A 20,351-nucleotide genomic window follows, 5' to 3' on the forward strand; every position below is an offset into this window, starting at 1 on the left:
GTGGTTAAATTGTAGTCAATGTTTATTTTCTGTATTCAACATTTTTATTTTAAAATATAACATATATTTCCTGATTATGCTGTTGTTTGCCTTAAATGTTGTTGCCAAATAAATACCTGAGCCAAGTTTAATTTTACTCCCGTTTTGTACCATATGCCTGGGGAGCAATAAAAGCAAATATTGTACAAATATACCCTATGGATATCACTACTGTAATTGCTTTCTGTTAGGTTTGGCTTGATACTTACTGACTGCGTTTACCTGTGGGTCTCTTTGTGTTTGCAGTTCTAAACAAGGAGGTACTGTGGACATCGATAATGAAGGTGGTCAGACGTTTCTACGCGTGCTTATTCATCTCATCATGCAGGACTACCCACCATTGGTCTCTGGCTCTCTGCAGCTCATCTTCAAACACTTCAGCCAGAGAGCCGAAGTCCTCCAGGCCTTCAAACAGGTCTTAGTTTCACTCATACATCACATTATAAATATCAGACCTCTAATAAATCTTGGATAACAACAGGATGTATATGTAAATATCGATGTACACAGGTCCAGTTGCTGGTTTCTGAGCAAGATGTTGAGAACTATAAGCAAATTAAGGTAAACCTGGACCAGCTGCGTCTGACGGTGGAGAAGTCCGAGCTGTGGGTCGAGAAAAGCGGAAGTTACGGGAATGAAGACATCACAGACAATCAGAACAAGGAGCAGAATTCGGAGGTGTGCCCCTCTTGGCAGAAGGAATACATTGCAGATATTCTGCTAGATAGAGCGAGAGGCATTTCGCTGCAACCTTAGAAGGACATCCAACCCAGCCCACATCCAAGTGTGACATCAGAAGCCACACCCATCTCAAGAGACCACGCCCTCCCAATACAAAATGTTATAAATCTCCGCCCTGCCCATATGTGGGCATGGCCTCTTACATCACACTTAGGTCAAGGATGTGTTGGATGTCCTCCTTAGTATGCCGCAAGACTTACTTGGATAGAGTTCGACATGCTTCTTTACGATGATGCTTTGCGAATGTAAAATAAGAATTTCATTAATGCAGATTTGATGTTGAGAAATTTGATCACTCTGTTTAATCTTGACAATTTTGTGTTATTTCTGGTTTACAGGAAGCGGGTATTTTGAGTCCAGTACAGGATGGCACTAAACCTCAGATCGACAGCAACAAGGCTAACAACTACAAAATCGTAAAAGAGGTAGTGAAAATCTCTTTTTGATTCGTTTTCATTAGGTATGTATTTACTATGTATATCATCTATGTATGTTTTAAGAAAGTTCTTCTCAAGATACAGTATTAGCAAAGTGTAGTAGCCTTGTGGTTCGTGTGTGATGTGCTGTTTCTGCTACACAGATCCTGCAGAGTCTCAGTAAACTCTGCTACCCTGCTAAGAAGAGTCGTGTGCAACAGCAGAGGCTGCTGAAGAACATGGGAGCTCATACTGTAGTCCTGGACCTGCTCCAGATCCCATTTGAGAAAGTAAGTGGACACATTGGTTTAAAATCCTGGATCCCCGATGGAATCCGCAACCAAGAAATGGAACAACTTTGTGATATTTTGTGATTTGTACTCAACACTTTCTCCTTCATCCTCAGGGTGATGAGAAGATGGACGACATCATGACTCTAGCACACACTTTTCTTCAGAACTTTAGCAGAGATAACCCTCAGAACCAGACGCTGCTGCACAAACACCTCAACCTCTTCCTCACACCTGGGGTGAGTTACATATTTTATATTTATGCTGCAGTATGCATTACACTATGTATTAATCGAGTTGAAATGAAGTTTGTATTTGATGAGGCTATCTTTGCTTCATTTAGCTTCTCGAAGCAAAGACCATGTGCTATATCTTCAGAAACAACTTCAGCCTCTGCAACGAGATCAGCGACCGTGTTGTGCACCATTTCGTGCACTGCATGGAGATCCACGGCCGTCACGTGCAGTACCTGCGCTTCCTCCATACCATCGTCAAGGCAGACGGCAAATATGTGAAGGAGTGTCAGTGTAAAGTTATGAATGAGGTGGGGACGACTTTGGGTTTAAAGGAATAGTTCACCGGAAATGGAAAACTACAGCATAATTTACTCAGCTTCATGCCATCCTAGGTGTATACGACTTCTTGTCTTTAGCCAAACACAATCTGAGTTACGTCAATACACTCTCCCCCCATTGTTATTTTAAACCTGTATAGCTTTCTTTTCTGTGCATAGCACAAAATAAAGTATTTTGAAAAATGTTGTTAACCGGCACCCATTCCATACAATAGAATTAAACATTTTTTGTGTTCTGCTGAAGGAAGAAAGTCATAGAGGTTTGAAACGACTTATGACAGACGACCATCCCTTTAAACGATATAGCTTTGTAAAACCGACAGTGTTGTGACTATACCTTTTGGCTTATGTAAACCACTCCTAATAGCCCTCATGGATTTCCGTTCAAAAAGTGTGTATTTCTATAGTGCTTTATCCAGCTGAAACAAGCTTTGTTTTTAATTGCAGCTGGTGAACGGAGGTGAAGATGTGCTGGTGTTTTACAACGATCGTGCCTCCTTCCCCATGCTGCTGGAAATGATGCGCTCCGAGCAGGAGCGCAACGATGAAAACGGGTCTCTGGCGTATCACATCACCCTGGTGGAGCTGCTGGCGGCATGCACCGAGGGCAAGAACGTCGACACTGAGCTCAAGTGCAATTCACTACTGCCCCTCGATGACATCGTCAAGGTGGTAGTCCATGAGGACTGCATTCCAGAGGTGATGGGGAATTACCACCTTACTGTACCCACACCTTCACTTAAAGCAGGGGTTCCCAAACTTTTCAGCCACGACCCCCAAAATAACAGTGCCAGTCACTCGAGACCCCCACTATCCTCGAGGTGGTAAAAGTATACAAACGTTGCGCGCAAATGCGCACATGCAGCTATTCTACCCAAGCGTGCAAAATGACAACACAAAAGAGCACAGTCTAACATAATATTGTTTTATAGCTATTTACTCAATACTTAACTTGCTATTATACATAAACTATGTACTATTACTAGAGATGGATGAATTTCATCAAAATGATTCGAGTGCTGATCGATGTGCCTCTTTCGTACCTGAGTTGCGGCGCTTCTCCGCCGGCCTCCCTGCGTTGTTTTTGTTCGATATTAATCAAAGTTTTATTTCGCCAAATAAGAATATATTAATTTAAAGCCTGAAAACTAGTCTGCGTGTGCATGGGACTGTTTAACGTGGTGCTGTAAATGGACCTGCTGCACCTAACCTAATGCGGTGGCTAATGTCTTTAAATGTGATGTAATCACCTCAGGGGTCATGATCGAGGGGGAGGAAATTACTAAGGCTGATGGCTTTTTATTTGCCTTGTTTTATTTTTATCTTCACAAAAAAAAAGTTTTAATTGATTACATACTTTATTTCTAATATTTATATTTTTTTCTTCTGGAAATCATCTTGTGACCCCGCATTCGCAGCCTTGCAACCCCCACTTTGGGAACCCCCTCTTTGGAACATTCCACTAACAATGTAACATTAATATTTTCACACCAATGTTTGAATATAATGTTTTAGAACGTTTACCAATGACAAATGATGATAACGTTCTCTTTTAATGTGACTGCAAGAATGTTCCCACTTTGGGAACCCATAGCTTAAAGGAACAGTTAACCCCCTAAATATTTTTTTCTCACCCTCAAGTTGTTCCAAATCTTTATACATTTCTTTGTTTTGATGAACACAGAGAAAGATATTTGCAAGAATGCTTGTAACCAAACAGTGTTCGGACACCGTCGACTACCATATCAGTAAAAATTGCTTTATAAATGTCATTGTTCATTTGAACTCTTGAATCTTCTCACAAATCTTCTGGGGCACTTTTTACTACAGTTGTAATCTACCTACGGTGGTAGTCCATAGTGGCCAGGAACTGTTTGGTTACAAGCATTCTTCCAAATATCTTTCTCTGTGTTTATCAGAACAACGAAATGCATACAGTGTATACCATGCATCTAAGTGAAACCAGGAACCTGCCTGTATGACTATTTGTTTCTTTAACTTCTACAGATAAAAATGTCTTATGTGAATTTTGTGAATCACTGCTATGTGGACACTGAAGTGGAGATGAAGGAGATCTACACTAGCAATCACATTTGGACGCTCTTTATAAATTTCCTTGCAGATATGTCTAAGGTGAGTCTGATAATGCCACCACTTTCTTTCACTCCCTCGCAATGGCTATATATGAGGCTGAACGGCTGTAGATCACCCATGACTGATTTGCTCTAGCTGTGTGGGTGCTAAGCATTATGAACTGTGTGAACTGTGATGATGTTGTAGGTGTGTGACAGCGCCACAGACAGGAAGCATGCTGACGCATCCCTCGAAAAGTACGTCACCGACACCATCATGGCCATCATCAAGGGCTTCTTCGGCTCCCAGTTTTCAGTCAGCAACTCGAACCTGCAGGTAGAGGGAGATACCACGAGTCTTGACCCTTCTGGCTTCTCTTTTATGACTCATTCATTATGTTAATGCAGTTTTTTTTTTTTTGATGTGTGACTTTGTGGTACTTATATCTCATTGTCAGGCCCATCAAACGATATTCATTCATATTCTGCAAAATGCCTGCAGACTGTACAACTGCACCTGGCTCAACTCCCTGCAGAAGACTAACATTGAGTGTTGCATTAAAACCCTCGCTGACGTGGGTATGTTTCATTTTTGGCAGTGATGATCCATAAGAGGGTTGGGGTTTTGATTTGCAGGATAAACATCATTTGTATTGAGTAAATGCTTAATTTTTGAGTCTCGTCATGATTGAGTTGGGTTTCACAATCACACATGCGATCCCATCTGGAAGTTGCTCAGTGATTAACAAACTTTGCTTAGAGGATATTTTAATAATCTTTCTTGATGTGTTTCAAATATTACACATTCTCAAACTAATCGTTATTACATATCTTTGAGAAATTAAAAGACGATTTAAAGTTTTCATGAAAAACATTTATTTTGAAGAATTCTGTATAAAATATAAAAAATAAGACCTTTTCTAGACGTTTTCAATAATAAATTGTGAAGTCAGGTAAATTTTTCACACTTGAGATTGTTAACCAAGAGTAGATTAAAACCTGGATTAATGGACTCTTGAGTTATTTTGTTCCATATTTACCGAAATTAGTTATATACCGAGTTAGTATATATTGCAATTTTTTAATATGATGTATTTATTGTTAATTATTGTCTTTCATTTGAAAAGGGATTTATACAGTTTGTTCTTCATTTATGAGAGACACCAAATTTCGAAGGATGTTATGCAATGACAAAACGGCATTATATTTTCAATACAATTGGACAAGACCTGCTTATATCCGAGTTTAATAAATGCTGGTCCATCTCTGAAAAGAGGGTTTGCATCCATTGTTTGACAATTTGATGCTGAAATTTAGCAAAGTATGTAAAGGATTCCCATGCCAACAGTTCTCATAACTTTGCTTTATGATGTTCTTATGTAAGTTCTATCAAAGTGCAAAAACATTCTTGCAGTCACATTAAAAGAGAATATGTTATCATCATTTGTCATTGCTGAATGTTCTAAAACATTATAAACATTGCCGTGAAAATATTATTGTTACGTTGTTAGTGGAATGTTTTAAACAAACAGAAATAAAGTAACTAAATGTAAATGTTAGCAAAATGTTCTTGGAACATATTTTTAGTTGGGTTTGACATGCTGTTGTTGTGTTGGTAAATAACACAGCTTTGTCTCACATTGTTTAACTTTTGCGCCACAATATGAAATGTTTCTCAGCACAGGGTAAAAAATGTCCTTAATAAAGGTTAAGTGCTGACAGGGCTAACAAAATGCTTAACATAACACTCGAAACTAAACCCTGATCTCATCTGACCCCTTCCAGCTAAAAACCGGGCCATCCCCATTCCAGTAGATCTAGATGGTCAGGTCAACGTTTTGTCCCTGAAGACACACACCAACATGGTGCAGCGTGCGGCCAAAGACTGGAGACTGTCCGCCCGCGCCCGGCCACGCAAGGAGCCTTTTGGGGCCCCAGATTACAAGAACATCATTGAGAAACTACAGGTAACATGGCCCTTTCACGTCCAAACACTGTCACTGTATAGCGCGTCAAATGTGTAGATTTATAAAGGCAAACCAATGAGCCTGTAAATATAGATCTGGGCTGCCACCAAAGTTTTCAGTACTCCACAAGGGACAATCCCTGTCCCCAGTCAATGAAATACATTAAATACAAGAATGTTGTTATGTTTCCTTTTTTGCCAATTTTTTTGTGTTGTCTGTTTGATAATACTCTTATTTTTAAAGGGGTCATATGGCGCAAATACATGTTTTTCTGTGTCTTTGGAGTCCTATAAGTGTCCCATCCCCAAAAGACAAGTAAATTTGCGAAAATTATAGTGTCGGAACAAAAGATGCATTCTATCTAAAAGCGAATGCTCACCCAGACCTGCCTGAAACACCTCGTATAACCACGGCACCACAAATCTACATCAGTTTGTGTTATGAGTTCACTAAGACCGCTGAAATGTATAGAAAGTAAGGTGTGCGTACCTGTCAGTACAATTGCTTTGGAACCTGATGTTCCAATATGGTAAGAGGCGCTGCATTTCAGTCACACGCTTGCAGTATTCGACCAATCACTACAGACTGGTTATCTGGCCAATCATAGCACACCTCGCTTTTTTTTAAATCTGCGCGTTTCAGGGAGGCGGGGCAAAGATGAGATGCAAACATGTGGAAAATACAGAGTTTTTAAACCTTGAATCGTGTATACACATTGCATTACATCTGAAAAAACCCCCCCGATAATATTTGTTTTAGCCGTGTCATATGACCCCTTTAATATCATAACAATAATTTTATATAGCAATTTTGTAAATCACAATCTTGAAAGAACTTGAGGATTAGTTAGCACTAATGTTTTTGTGCATTGAATTGTGTTTTTGAATTCTGTCTGTACTTCTACAGGGAGTTGTTTCCTGTCTTGAAGAACAGTTCAGTCCTCGGGTGCAGGCAGAGTTCTCAGTATTAGTAGACGTGCTCCACAGCCCAGAGACGTTGTTTCCCGAGTCGGCGCAGCTACGCTGTGAGACAGGAGTCTTTATGTCCAAGTGAGATCCACACCCACATCAAACAAATTAAAATCGTGCGTCAATCCGTGATGAATATATTAAATGATAAGCGGCAGTGTTATGAATAGGCCCAGATTGTAAATCCCCTTGAATATTGTGACTGGTTCCAAACAACTGACGCCATAAACATCCTTGACTGATTATATGTCGCTTGTACAAATGAGTTTAAAAAATATAAGCATCAATTTCAGTGTAATACAAAACATGTTCATGCTTGTATATGGGCCATTCAAGAATCAAGAATTCAAGTCATAGTTGTTTATTAAGATTCTTCTATCATCTTTGGAAACCTAAAATAATATTTATAATATCAGTAAGCTTAATATATATAAAATCATCATTGATTGAGTACGTTCAATTGAGAGATGGGAGTCCCAAACCCCTTAATTTCAATTTACGAAAATGATATTAAAAAAAGCTTTTTTTACCATTGTCTTTTTTTAAGTTATGTTAAATATTTATTTTATTTTTAAATATAAAAAATTTCATTTCATTACCGAAACACTGTATGTTTTAGTCCATAGGCTGATATTGATTTTAGCCACACCCCTACATTTTTGATCAAGAATCATTACCTTGTCCCTCTCTCTAATAAATACACTGTGAGTAGATCTGTCTTAAAATTCTGATGTAAATTTGTTCAAAAGTCTGAAAATCAAACATCTTTTTTCTGCAGTTAAGAAAAAAAATTGGGCGTTATTCCATAAAATTTAGCTTTTATGTTTGTATATCGTTTCAGAGCTGTGCCTGCTAACCATGTGCTGATTATTATGTTTGAGCCAGGCTCAAAAGTATTCAAAAATGGTCACCACCAAAACAATCACAATCAAAATGTATCACTGGTTGTCATTGTTTCGGTTGTGAGAAAAAGGGACACATAGTCATTTATTTAGGGAAATAAACAAAACTCTGTACAGTTACGCAAATCATTAGTATTTTAGTATGTTTTAGGAGTGATATAGTATGTGAGCTGTAAGTTTTCTATTAGATATTGACTTTCAGATGTGTATCTGCTATATGTGCTGGCTGCGTATGTGCAACAAAGTTAGTTATTTGTATTAACATAAAATGTTGAAAGTCTGATTCAGCTGAGCAAATCAAATATTGTGATCGCTACAAAACATTACCATCAATACTGAAAATATGTGTGTCATGATCAACACATGGGATGTTTTGTCAAAAATAAAGTATATGTTAAATTATCAACTATGTTGTTATGATAGTGTTTGGTTAAGTGTATATATAGACTGATGAATCCTTTCTATTATATGATATATTATGGTGTTTCGGTAATGACAAAATTTAGGGAGAGGAAGAATTTTCCAAAACTTTCTAAACCTACTTTAACATCAAAGTTACACATTTCTAGTAATTTTCATATAGAATTTACATACATTACAAAATTCAGCAAACAAAACTATAGTTTTAACTCTGATTTTGCACCGATTCTGTAGAATCATCCTTATATGTATCTGAGCCTGCTCTGCTTTGATTAGTTACCAGCGGCATCATGCATGTATAGAGCTTATTTGCTGTGAATGTGCCTGAGTGACTAAATTCTTCATTTAAGCAATTTCCTGCATCTGCGTCTGCACGCTGTTGCGCTGAAATCAAAAATACGCTCTACATGGGAGGTTAGCTTGTAGGACTACATGACTTGGACATAAAACCCAATTGTAGTTTTATCATCACATTAGTCATAAATTCTTTGGATCATTTTCAAAATTCCATTCATTATCAAATTTGATAACATATTAATGCATAAAGTATTCAAGAGCCTTATTTTATATATTTTAGTTTCAAGTTGTGAATTGTGATGGCATGTGTCTTGCAGGCTCATAAAACACACCAAGAAGCTCATGGAGAAAGAAGAGAAGTTGTGCATTAAGATCTTACAGACCCTGCGGGAGATGCTGGATAAAAAAGAGACGTTTGAGGAGCAAGTAAGTGTGATGGATCCTCTCTATATCCTTGTGGCTTTTTGGTCCCTTTTGTTCATTCATTCACTTCTTTCTGATTGAAAGAAACAGAAAAGCAGTATTGCAGAAATTTGTCTTATGTATTATATGCACATACTGAATATTCTGCTACAATTAGCAAAATGGCAATCCAGTATTGTAGATTGACAATGCATTTATGTCTTTAAATATACATTTAAAATAAAATATGTTTGATCAGCTATGCAGCCATACTTTTATCCAACACCTCAAAACAACGCATGTAACTAGCGATGTCAGCTTTGCCTTCACACAATGATGCTGTATCGTGGAGTGGGCGTGGCCAGCTCGAAATGCATTTTTAAGTATATATTTTTTATTTTACAACACTGTTGTTCAACAGTTCATCAAACTATTAATGTACATGCATTTAGGGAAAATAACATTTGAGTGATCATTTTGCCACAGATTTGCTTGGCTATCTTAAACACATATAATCAGTGTAATCAATACATACTGCATTGCTATTTAGCAAAATGCTGCCAATACGTTTCCATACTTTTCAAGTGTGCTTTGAAAACGCCACCACCTTTAGTGCCTCTCTGTTGGTTAAGATACCTTTTGTCAGGAATCTCTGGCTTCACTCACCTTTCATCATGTACACATAGAGAGGATATTGTTTTGGTGGATCAAGTCGATCACCCGACACCTGTGATGGCATAATGCCTTTAGGAGAAGTTGTTGCCATGCCACCTATCACCATAAGAGGGCGCTGCCAACAAATAAAATAACATTGAACCTGATGACCCCGCCTCTCTGCTGTAGAGGAGAGAGAGTGTATGCGGGTGTGCTAGGTGAAGCGTAGCTCTCGGTCCTCTGCAGTGTGGTTGGCGTCTGTGGCGGGGTGGATGCTGGGAGTCCTGAGCTCCAGACAGTTAATCAGCATTCAGCGGAGAAACAATCCTGCGCTGTTACATAAGCAAAGGCACATGAGGACACGCTCGTAGTGTTAGAGCAAGTAGCCATAGCATCCAGCAAAAAGAATCAATACTGCAGCGCTGTCTACAACCTTGCATATGGAGGGAGAGATAAAAAGAGGACAGTTTTTAATAGCTGTTTCGTTGGCAATACTGAACCTCAGTAAAGCTTGCCTTGTTGAAAGTTTGAATCTTGAGGAATTGGTCTTTATTTTTGTGTATGTTGTGTTTGCTTTTTTTAATCAATGAATCATGTAATTTGAAAATGAAATATATTTTTTTCACCGCCAGCATCACCACCCAGAAGTACAAAGATAATGGCTGTAATCAAACAGGTTTTCTAAACCCTCTACCCATCTATTATAAACATATTGTCCCTCCCTAAACGCACTTAATTGGTTGAAATCGTGGTGCTGTGTCCAGAGCCTTTGAGAGAGAGTCGCGTCATCTGCTGTTTTCACAGCAATGGCGGTTCATGGAGCCCCTCAATAGTTCCCTGAAGTTCCTAGCAACGCATGGAGCTGCAGAAAAACATACCGACTTTTTACCCATTTAAAGACACAAGTCGATTAATGAGTTTAAAAAGAAAAGAAATCGAAAGAAATAAAGTATTAAAAGGAAAAACATAACTTCCTGGAACTATCTGAAGGCTCCATGAATCACGTGACCCGCGAGAATGTTGAACTCCTTTTATCTCGACTCTCTTTCTCAAGGCTCTGGCCGTGTCAAGCTTGTTGAGATATTTTTTTGATGGCACCGCAGTGTTTACACTTTTATAAAGCCATACCAAGTAAAAAATATTACAACACACTTTAGAAGCAGTTGAGACGCGTTCTCCAACCCGTGGTTTGCGTCATTCCATGTCCGTGCGTTTATACTGAAACTGTCTCGTTCTCAGTGTGGTTTGGTATTTTTGCTGTGTTATTCATGCCCTGAGAGTGGTGCTGCAGTTTCACGCAGGCCTATTCTGCACAGACCAGCGGCTCCCTGGGGAGAGAGAGAGTAGGAGGGCGGGCGAGAGAGGGAGGGGGGAGCATGTGAGAAGCCATGTGAGGGAGGAGAAAAAGCATGGCGCAGCAGCAGGCAGAGGGATTGGAGAGCAGCCGTGTCTGCCGAGTCCATGAGGAGTCTGAGCGGGGGGTGTTTACGTAACCGGCCTGCAGTGTCTGAGCCAACCTCACGTGGCTCATCACGTTCTCTCTCTCTCCCTCACTCGCCTTGGTTTTGTCTGTCTCTCTCATCGTTTAGGGCTTGTTTATCTCACTGTTTTTCTGTAAGGCTTTGATTTATTTTGTGTGTGTGTGTGTTTGAATTCTTGAATAACTAGAATATATTCTCTCTCTTTTTTAGTTGATTTGTAGAAAATGTACTATTGCTAAAGTAGTGAAAAATAAGAGTCATATAAAATCTCAATACTCTAAATTAATTGTTTAGTAGAAACGGATGAAATGAAACGTAACAATGCTGAACAAAACTGAAATAATATGAAGCAAAATGGAAGTCAAATTAAAAGTGACACAAAGTATTAAAAGGGATCAAATCTGTCTTATTCTCTTTCTTTCTCTTATGACTTGGTGATTTGGTTGCTGAGCAGCAGGTCATGACTCATGAGCAGATATAATTGGCCTTGGTCTCTCTCGCTCTCTCTACCTCTCTCGCTCTATTTGTCAAATGATCTTCTGTGTAAACGTGGTGGACGAGGTGAATATGAGTGTGTTCCCGTCTGCACGCTATGTACAAAATGTTGTAATGTCGAGCAGGTGCTGTTGTTCAGCTGTAATCTTAGATCGGTGGTAATGGCCAAATGGTCACAACAGAACATAGACCACAAAGCTTGAGGAACTGTGTCTTGATCTTTCTGTTTTCCCCACTGTTTATGCAGTTTATAGATCGATAGCAGGCGGGTGTGAGGTTTAGGGTACACATGGTCACTTAAGGTTGCAGGGAGGGTGTGGTTCCTATGAAGGGATCTTAAAACTGTTTGTGTGGAGTTTTGATTATAGTGTTTGGAGAGTTGCTTTTTTGCGGTGAAGTTCTGACATAAAGGCAAAAAACAGGTGCATTAAAAAAACATTAAATACATTCAAATGAAATTATATATTTTATAGTATTATATTTTCATTTATTATTTCATTATAATTACTGACACAATTACATTGAAAAATCTTTTTTATAGTAACCTAGAATAGAAAAACATTTTGTTCTAAGCCATGGTAGATGGTAAAGGCTTATATTTGAATGGATAAAATGGAAACTGAGTTGTTTCTGTATATATAAATAGTATTATCTTGCATTCATTTGTGACTTTTAACTCAATGTTGATTTTAAAATAAACGTGCTTTGTCCTCAGGGATTTTTTTTTCTACAGTAGTAACGTAGTAGATTACATCATAGTTTGGCTTAATTCAGTACAAATGTTGGCAGGTTCTTGAGGCGTTCTCAGATCTCAGGCACGAGGGTTCATCTTTTTCAGAAAGCTATAAAAGACCATAAGCACAACACGGTGTTCGTGTCGAAACCTTTTGAAAAGTATCCAAACCGCTTGTGTTCCTCAGCGAGGACTTTTTCTCTTTTCCAGGATCTTTCGTCCAGCTCTTATTACAAATGTTCACAAACCGCTATGTGTTATGTACTGACATCAAGTTCTTGTATGTATTTGTATGCATGTGTTACACAGAGCACTACCTCGAAGCGTGTCCTTGAAGTAAGCTCTCTCATGCGTCCATGGTGTGTTTGCGGTGACTAAGTTGGTGTGTATGTGAGATGACTTGGTGTGTGTATAAACAGGCCTCTCCTGTTTGTTGACAAAAGGAAGAAAAGCCCAGTTACATAACACTCCATACTTCCCTCTCTCTCTTTCTTTCTCTCATCCTGTCTATATCTCCCTCCAGCCAAGTTTCACACCAACGCCCAGAGGCAAAGCAGCTTTTCAGATTAACAACCTCACACAGTTAAGCCCCTCACACACATGCAGATGCGCACATGCACCGCTGGCCGAGAGTGTACATGGTGTAAAATGCGTCCGTATGCACACTTGTGTTAGCAGGTGTCCCTGATGGCTGCAGTGGAAAATGACTGTTTCAGCCCACACACATTCACCAGAGTGTTTAGAGATCCCAGACGAAAAACCTACACACACACACGTTTAACCCCAGACTATTCCGAGTGCTTAGACGGAGGCTGGTGTTTAATCTCCAACGGCACCCTGGCATTGTGGGGGCGAGTTTTTCATGGGCAGTGAAAAATCTAGTTGGGTAATATTAGACCTCACTGCGTATGCGGTCTTTGAAACACCTTTGTTTCTGCTTATATAACAGAGGCAAATAATGTTATTACAGTTTAATGAAATAATTTTGTTATAAAATAAATAGTGTATGTGCACCGATGAATCGATGAATGCAAATGACGCGACTCAGGCGGCGCGATTCATTTAAACTTGACCGAGAAGTTTGCACGAAGAGCAAAACAGAAGCCTACGGTTTGACATGTCCGAACACGTGAAGGAACGCCCCGTCGCGTTTTTCGCATCACTCATGCGACAATAACAAACTTTTCGCGCATGTAATAAAGAGCGTGGAACGCGTTTGTTCGCGATTGTAACAGCATTAGTGTGTTTTTTATATAGGCTGATGTTGATCTTTGCTGTTGAACCTGAACGTGTGTGTGTGTGTGTATGTCTGTCTTGTGATGTCTTAAACCCTCCCCCACCACCTAACTAAGTCTTCAAGTGTGCGGTTGCCATGGAAATGAATGGGTAGATCCGGTTAATTTCCTGTTTGGCAGGAAAAACACACCTGTAGATGATACCTCAGGAGGTCCAAGGTGCTCAGAAGGTGGGCTTTACTGGGGAGACTTCAGATCGGGATTTACTCCGCAACCGCATAGATCATGTACCTTATAGATATCCATTAGGGGTGTGACGAGACGTGACTGAGTTCACGAGAACGAGACGAGATTTGTAGACTTTTTTTTAAGAAATCCTCAATGATGAAATATATAGGGAAAAACAGGCTCTTATTCACCTTAAAAACACAAAATGCAAAAAATGTAGGCATTATAAAATCAACTTGTATTTTATGAATAAAATTAAACTCATTTTTTCATGAATTATATACATATTGAAACAGGTGCAGCTTTATGTAAAAAGCGGCTGCACCACAAAGGGAAAAAAGCGAGATGTGACCGACACGACAATAGATTAAGAACACATGTTCACATAGATGACCAAATTAAGATGTATTTTTATCTTGCATGACAGTAGAGTATGAAATAATCATGGCTGCATCAGTCAAATAAACAAAAGTTAAGATTATATTGATTAGATACATATTGCGTGTTACACTTATGTTCATTTCTTTTCAATTTAAAAGTAAAGTTACAATATTTATTTATATTATAATCTGCGCAATTTTGCCGCAGCATACTTTGATGATGTTGCAGTGCGTTTTTTGTCAACGAAGTCCACTTGAAGAGATATCCCGTTCTCAGGGAATAGGGAACAGTGTACACTGCATAGGAACCCTATCAAATGGAGTGGTTCAGAGATGACATATTTTTGTAGGCTAAACCAGAAGTAAGTGCCACGCTCTTTCCTTCGAACAAAAAGCCTATGCATTTCCATAGACTTTTGGAAGATTGCAAAAAATAAGATCTGTGATTAAAAAAGGTTTATGATGTTTACACGTTTTGTTTATCAAGATAATATTTTCAAATTAACACAACATTTGTTACTTTTGAAGCCGAAATACAATCGGCAGAAGTTTAAAGCTAACACGATGCTATAAACAGACTACACTTAAGGTCGCTCGATATCAACGTCACCACCACCAAGTCTCCGACAACTCTTACAAACTTTATTAAAAATGTGTTCTTAATGACTCCGTGAATGAATCTGCATCTACGTTTTGAAGCCCTTGTTGCATTATCTGTGAGCTTTATATGCGCGATGGCGACTAACGTCCCGGCTAAAGGAAGTAGTCCCTTTTAGCTGCTTCTTCTCACCGTTTTTAAGAGGCAATTGGCTTTAATAAATCCCAAGTGGGTTGTAATTGTTGTGTTTTTTTGTCATAGAATAAAATTGAAAAATATTTAGAGGTTTTGTTTATTTTGGGCGATTTACCGAAAACCCATTAAAAAAAACACATAGACTTCGGAAAGAAGGCGACCCCAGTTGCTTCCTCCCAACTGCGTTGATGAAAAGCACGACATCTTAAATGGTGATTAGGAAAGAATGTCAGCTGATATCTTTTTTGTTAAGTGTTCAATTAATAAATCCATTAACCGAAGTAGATAGTATTTTTTGTGATTTATATGTGGAAAAAGCGCACTTATGTGAAATAGGCGCATATTGACCTCATGACCACCTTATAATATAATCAAAAATAAAAGATAATACAAACCAAAGAACAAAGACAAAAAATAAATAAATAACACCATATTCAACCTATCCATATGAATGAATACAAAACAAGAAATATAATTTATATTATTTAATAAATCGAAGAAAATTCCAGCTTTGTATTATTTGCTTTTGACAGCATTTTTGAATATTTAATATCAGAATATAATTTTTAAATACGATAAATAGGGTGATTTAAAAAAACATGTTTGGGAATAAAATTCTCAGCTAACAAAGGTAAGTTATTAATAATTCTTCACAGTTTCCATATTTAATTTTATATAAACGACATGTTAAATTGAACCATAATTGTCCAGGTAGGAAAGAAAAATATATTCTGAAAGAATGTTCTGTGTTTTCTCGAAATTAGCTACAGAATTTACACAGTATATAATCTCCAGAAGACAAATATCACATACAATTTTTTTATGAATTTCTTCGATTTTGGGGATAAACTGGAAACTTTAAATTACAGGTTCTTATATGTTTAAGCACTCGTTTTTCAAAGAAAACTTCTCAATTCTTTCTTACAGCTTGACATTGTTAAGAGTTTGTCTAATATAAGTTTTAGAACATTTCGCACTTTTAAACTCAGTTGGCCAAAGAAAAATGTGATAAAAACGTGAACGAGATATTTTCCATTGCTGATGTTTCCTGTCGACTCAACAGTGCGATTTGGGAAGTGTTCATCTTGCCAGCTCTGTTTTCACTCCTCTCCTTACTGCAGGCACTCTCTTCTTCTGTTCAGGCGAAAAAAAAAAAAAAATGTATAGACCTGTCAGATCTCGCGAGATTTCGTGCCATGAGATCTTGTCACACCCCTAATATCCATCCTGGTCCTCTCATTCTTTCTTCTGCAGAATAAAGAAAGTCACTGGAGTTTCGAATGACATTAAGGTGAATAAATCTTTGACTTATAATATGTTCAATATAATTTAAAGAAGTATAAAGGGCCTTGTGGAGGCTCTTTCAGAAATGATACCTCCACTTTACATCTGAAACACCTAGAAAAGACTGATACTTTATATAACTGCTTGCGTAACAGATGTTATCAGTGTTAATTATCAGAGAATCTTGGATGCTGTTCGCTTTTATTTGCTTTTATAGTGGATTTATCACATGAGCACAGCAGCTGCAATTGATTCCTAAGTACCTGTTTGTGTGTAAATGCTCAACCTTGTCCGCCAGCAAGGTTGTGCTTTTTTCCCCTGATTCTCTGATGTCATACAGTTCATCTTACAAACAGGTTCTGTGCCCCTAACGACATTAGGCGATCACATGCCCTACTTCCGAACAGCCATCTTCAGCAGTGCTTGTTTATTTGCCTGCTGATGTTTGTCTTGGACCAGCCTGAAAATCAACAATCTCTCCAATTGCTCTCACATGCGAGGCTAATTTGTTTTGCTGCTGGTGGCACTGTTTATGAGGAGAACCGCACTGAACACTGCTGCCACTGAGAGCAGGTCACAAGGGACCTCGGGACCAATCTCAAAACGGTCAGGCCACCGGACTGGGTGGATGCTTACAGGAAACTTGAGTTAGTGACGCCCTCTTGTTCTGCTCTTTGCTGTTAAATACGTGATGAGGAATACAATGTGTTATAGTCAGAAAAAGCCAAGGGTAATAATAGTGATGAGAAAGCTATTTCAGAATTGTTGCGTCATTATAAAAAAAGACCTACCTTCATGTTATGCTTTTTACATTTGATAATTCTTGACTCAGATCCTTCAATAGGTTGAGACACGGTCATTATGAGCTATGAAAGGCTTTCAAAGCAAGAAAGGCTTGCAGAAGTTCGTCATGTAACTGTACGCAATAATTTATCATTTTTATGTGAACTGTTCCTTTAAGACAGTGCCAGTCCAAAGTAATATAACGTAGCATATGATGCAACAGAAACTTGAGAAAGAAAAAGCAACATGGAAGATTGAAGAAAAGACTTTATGCACTCCATGGACCTTAGAAACACGGTTACATAGATTTCTTGCTCATTCTTTCTTTCTTCCTCAGTTTCTGTTATGCCGGTGTTTTCAAATTCTGGCGAAGATATGTCTGTGATGTTCATGTCTAGACTGTCCGATGAGGTTTAAGGTGTATTGATTTTTCTCTCGCTCGTTCTCCTCAATAAATCCATTCCGCCCAAAGTACTTGCTCCACCCTTAAAAATGGAGGCGCATAGTAGCAAAGTTTCACTCCATTAAGTTTACTGTGTCAAATTAGTATTGGACATCTTTTGGGTAGGGTGTGAAATTGCAGCTTCCGAAGTAACCTGAAGTAACCTCCTTGGCTGAAAGCAGCAGGGTATGTTTGGGGGGTTGTAGTGCGCCTCAGCTGTCAATTTATTATACATTATGTAGGACATTTTTTTTACTTTCATATACTGTGGCATCATAACTATAGGAAACTTGCTGCATGTTTTGAGGCAAGTATTGCTCATAAGTATTGAACTTTGACTGTGTATATGAATGATGAATAATACCTCATTGTGTATGCATTTTTTTTTCCTTCTCCATTTGGTCACACTACTTTAGAAATACCGTACTTCACTTTTCAATACATTCACCTAGCTTTCCTTTAGCTCAGTGGTTAGAGCATGGCGCTAACAAAGCCAAGGTCGTGGGTTCGATCCCAGGGATTGCACATAATTAGAAACAGATGTATAGTATAATGCAATGTAAGTCGCTTTCCAAAGCGTCTGCCAAATGCATAAATGTAAATGTGTAATTAAAATTCAAAACTGCATGAAAGGGATGACTCCTCTTATGTTGCTTAGATGCAATCTTATGTATAGATTTAAATCCAGTGGACGATGCTGCAAGCGCTGGTTTAATGTTCTGACACTCTTTCTCCCTCTCCCTCCCTTCTATCCACCTTTAGTCAATTTTTTAACACATCCAAAACTTGGAAAACCGACTATGGCAGCTGTAACCCTAGGGCGGAGCCCATGTGCTTCAATTGCAGTCGATATGACCCAGGGGGGAGCTGTGAGGCCTTAAACTGAGCCTGAATCAGACTCTCTCTCTCTCTCTACTGATCTCCATCCTGAGTACTCGGACACCTGCAGACAGCAGAGCAGGGCATTTTTAAGCTCACTGGAGCATCCCAGGCTTAGCCGGCCCAGCCGCAGTGTGGCGTGCCCGTGCACATTTTAAAGAATTCAGCTACCTCCACTCCCCCAGTCTATCTAACATTGAATCTCTCCCTCACCCTTGTCTCTCTCTATATATATCGCCCTCTCCTTCTCTGTCTTGCTGCTTTATCTCTCTCTCTCACTCTCTCTCTCTCTGTCTCTCTCTGTCTCTCTCTCTTTTTTCCCACCGTCCTCACTTCACCTGCGCCGATGGTTTATTCTTCTCCCATGCAGCAGCAGACAGATGAGTCAGACCGGTCCCGTTACCTTCATCTTTCACTTTTCCTTGTTGTCTTCCCATCTAAAATCCTCTGCAGGAGTGCAAGAAAACTGCAGCATCTGGAAGGATGCTTAACTCCCCCACTTCAGTTGATTTTGTGAGAAAGCGAACAGATTCTGAGAAACATGTGAGAGTAAATAGGTGCATGCAATGTGCTATTAATCTATATGGTTGTTGTGAGTCGCTACTAAGTTTTGCCTTCGCTTCTAGAGCGTTGCTATGCAGATGTTAGGGTGTCATAGGTGGTTGCTAAGGCAGTGGTTGCTATGGGGGCCAGTGCATCATTCTGCAGTTGTTTGGGTTTTTGGACTGGTTGATATTACGTTGACATGCAGTCGCTTAGTTGCTTGCTCTTGAAAGTCAGAATAAGGGGTTTAAACAAAGTTAAATTTAAAGTAGGGGCATTAAGGGAAAACAAATATTCTGTCATTTTGTTCTGCATGTTATTCAAATCCTCTAGATGACTCTTTCTTCTTTGGAACAGATATTTTGAGTCTCCATGGATTTGTCTCCAAACAATAAAAGTTGTTGGGGTCCACTGTTGTTTGGTTACCAATATTCTTTAAAATATCTTAATTTGTGCCAGAAGAAAGAAAGTCACACAGGTTCTCAAGACATTACGGTGAGCAAATGATAAAATAATTTTCATTTTAGGGTAAAGTATTTTTTTAACATCAAGTACGAATTGCAATCATGATGCTTGCCTTCACAAGTGTTAAGAGTTTTTATCAGATCGTAATGTTCACCTGCTGTGAGAGCGTGTGACGGTTCATCCAGACATTCGGAGCAGACAAAGTCTGCACTGACTGCTGATGAGGCCGAGTGTTTACTGAGAGCAGGAACATCAACAACACGTGCTTGTCGGAGTGGGAGAGGAAAGTGTCTTCTCTCTGTGGCAGTTTGTCATTCTCCTGAGGGCGTGCACGGAGCCGCACGGACCTCGCGTGTCATCCTCTTGAGCGCCGCAGAAGGTTTTGATAATTGTCAAAGCACTTCTCCCATGTACTGAACTTTAAATATGTTGATGCATAATTCAGAATGGCTTCTGTTCATCTGGGTAGATTAAAAACCATAGAAACAAAGATAACTTTAGTGACATCCAGTCATGTCACTCCAACCGGAGTTTATTTTCTCTCTAAACCTTAAAATGTTGCAAATATCTTCTACCACATGTATAAAAGTGTAAGAACAGGACAAACATGAAGGATACCAAGAAACACAATCAGACACATATTCTGTACTATCCTGCTCCCTCCGTCGTGCCTTCCGCGTGATATCCCAGCAAGCCGCCACCAGGTGTTACGTAACTCTCTCTCTTTCTTTCTGTTAATCTCTCTCTCTCTCTCTCTCTCTCTCTCTCTCTCTCTCTCTCCCTCCCTCTCTCGCTCTTTCAGTCTACGTGCCAGCCCCCTCACTCTTTCACTTTTTCACACATTCAGTTTTCTCTCCCACAGGGAGAC

General features: G+C 39.1%; 1 protein-coding gene across 1 annotated transcript in view; it reads left to right on the forward strand.

The window, feature by feature from the left end:
• The window catches only part of itpr2 (inositol 1,4,5-trisphosphate receptor, type 2), a 62,392-nt gene that overhangs the window by 17,564 nt on the left and 24,477 nt on the right, over positions 1-20,351 (forward strand). Inside the window, exons 25-37 of the mRNA XM_056765659.1 lie at positions 286-454; positions 550-717; positions 1,119-1,205; positions 1,361-1,486; positions 1,603-1,725; positions 1,830-2,030; positions 2,508-2,759; positions 4,068-4,193; positions 4,341-4,469; positions 4,591-4,711; positions 5,918-6,099; positions 7,006-7,148; positions 9,004-9,112. Of these exons, the coding sequence (XP_056621637.1) occupies positions 286-454; positions 550-717; positions 1,119-1,205; positions 1,361-1,486; positions 1,603-1,725; positions 1,830-2,030; positions 2,508-2,759; positions 4,068-4,193; positions 4,341-4,469; positions 4,591-4,711; positions 5,918-6,099; positions 7,006-7,148; positions 9,004-9,112 (1,936 nt within the window). The remainder of the gene's footprint in view (positions 1-285; positions 455-549; positions 718-1,118; positions 1,206-1,360; positions 1,487-1,602; positions 1,726-1,829; positions 2,031-2,507; positions 2,760-4,067; positions 4,194-4,340; positions 4,470-4,590; positions 4,712-5,917; positions 6,100-7,005; positions 7,149-9,003; positions 9,113-20,351) is intronic.

This window comes from Triplophysa dalaica, chromosome 14 (genome assembly GCF_015846415.1).
Source record: "Triplophysa dalaica isolate WHDGS20190420 chromosome 14, ASM1584641v1, whole genome shotgun sequence".
NCBI classification, from domain to species: domain Eukaryota; kingdom Metazoa; phylum Chordata; class Actinopteri; order Cypriniformes; family Nemacheilidae; genus Triplophysa; species Triplophysa dalaica.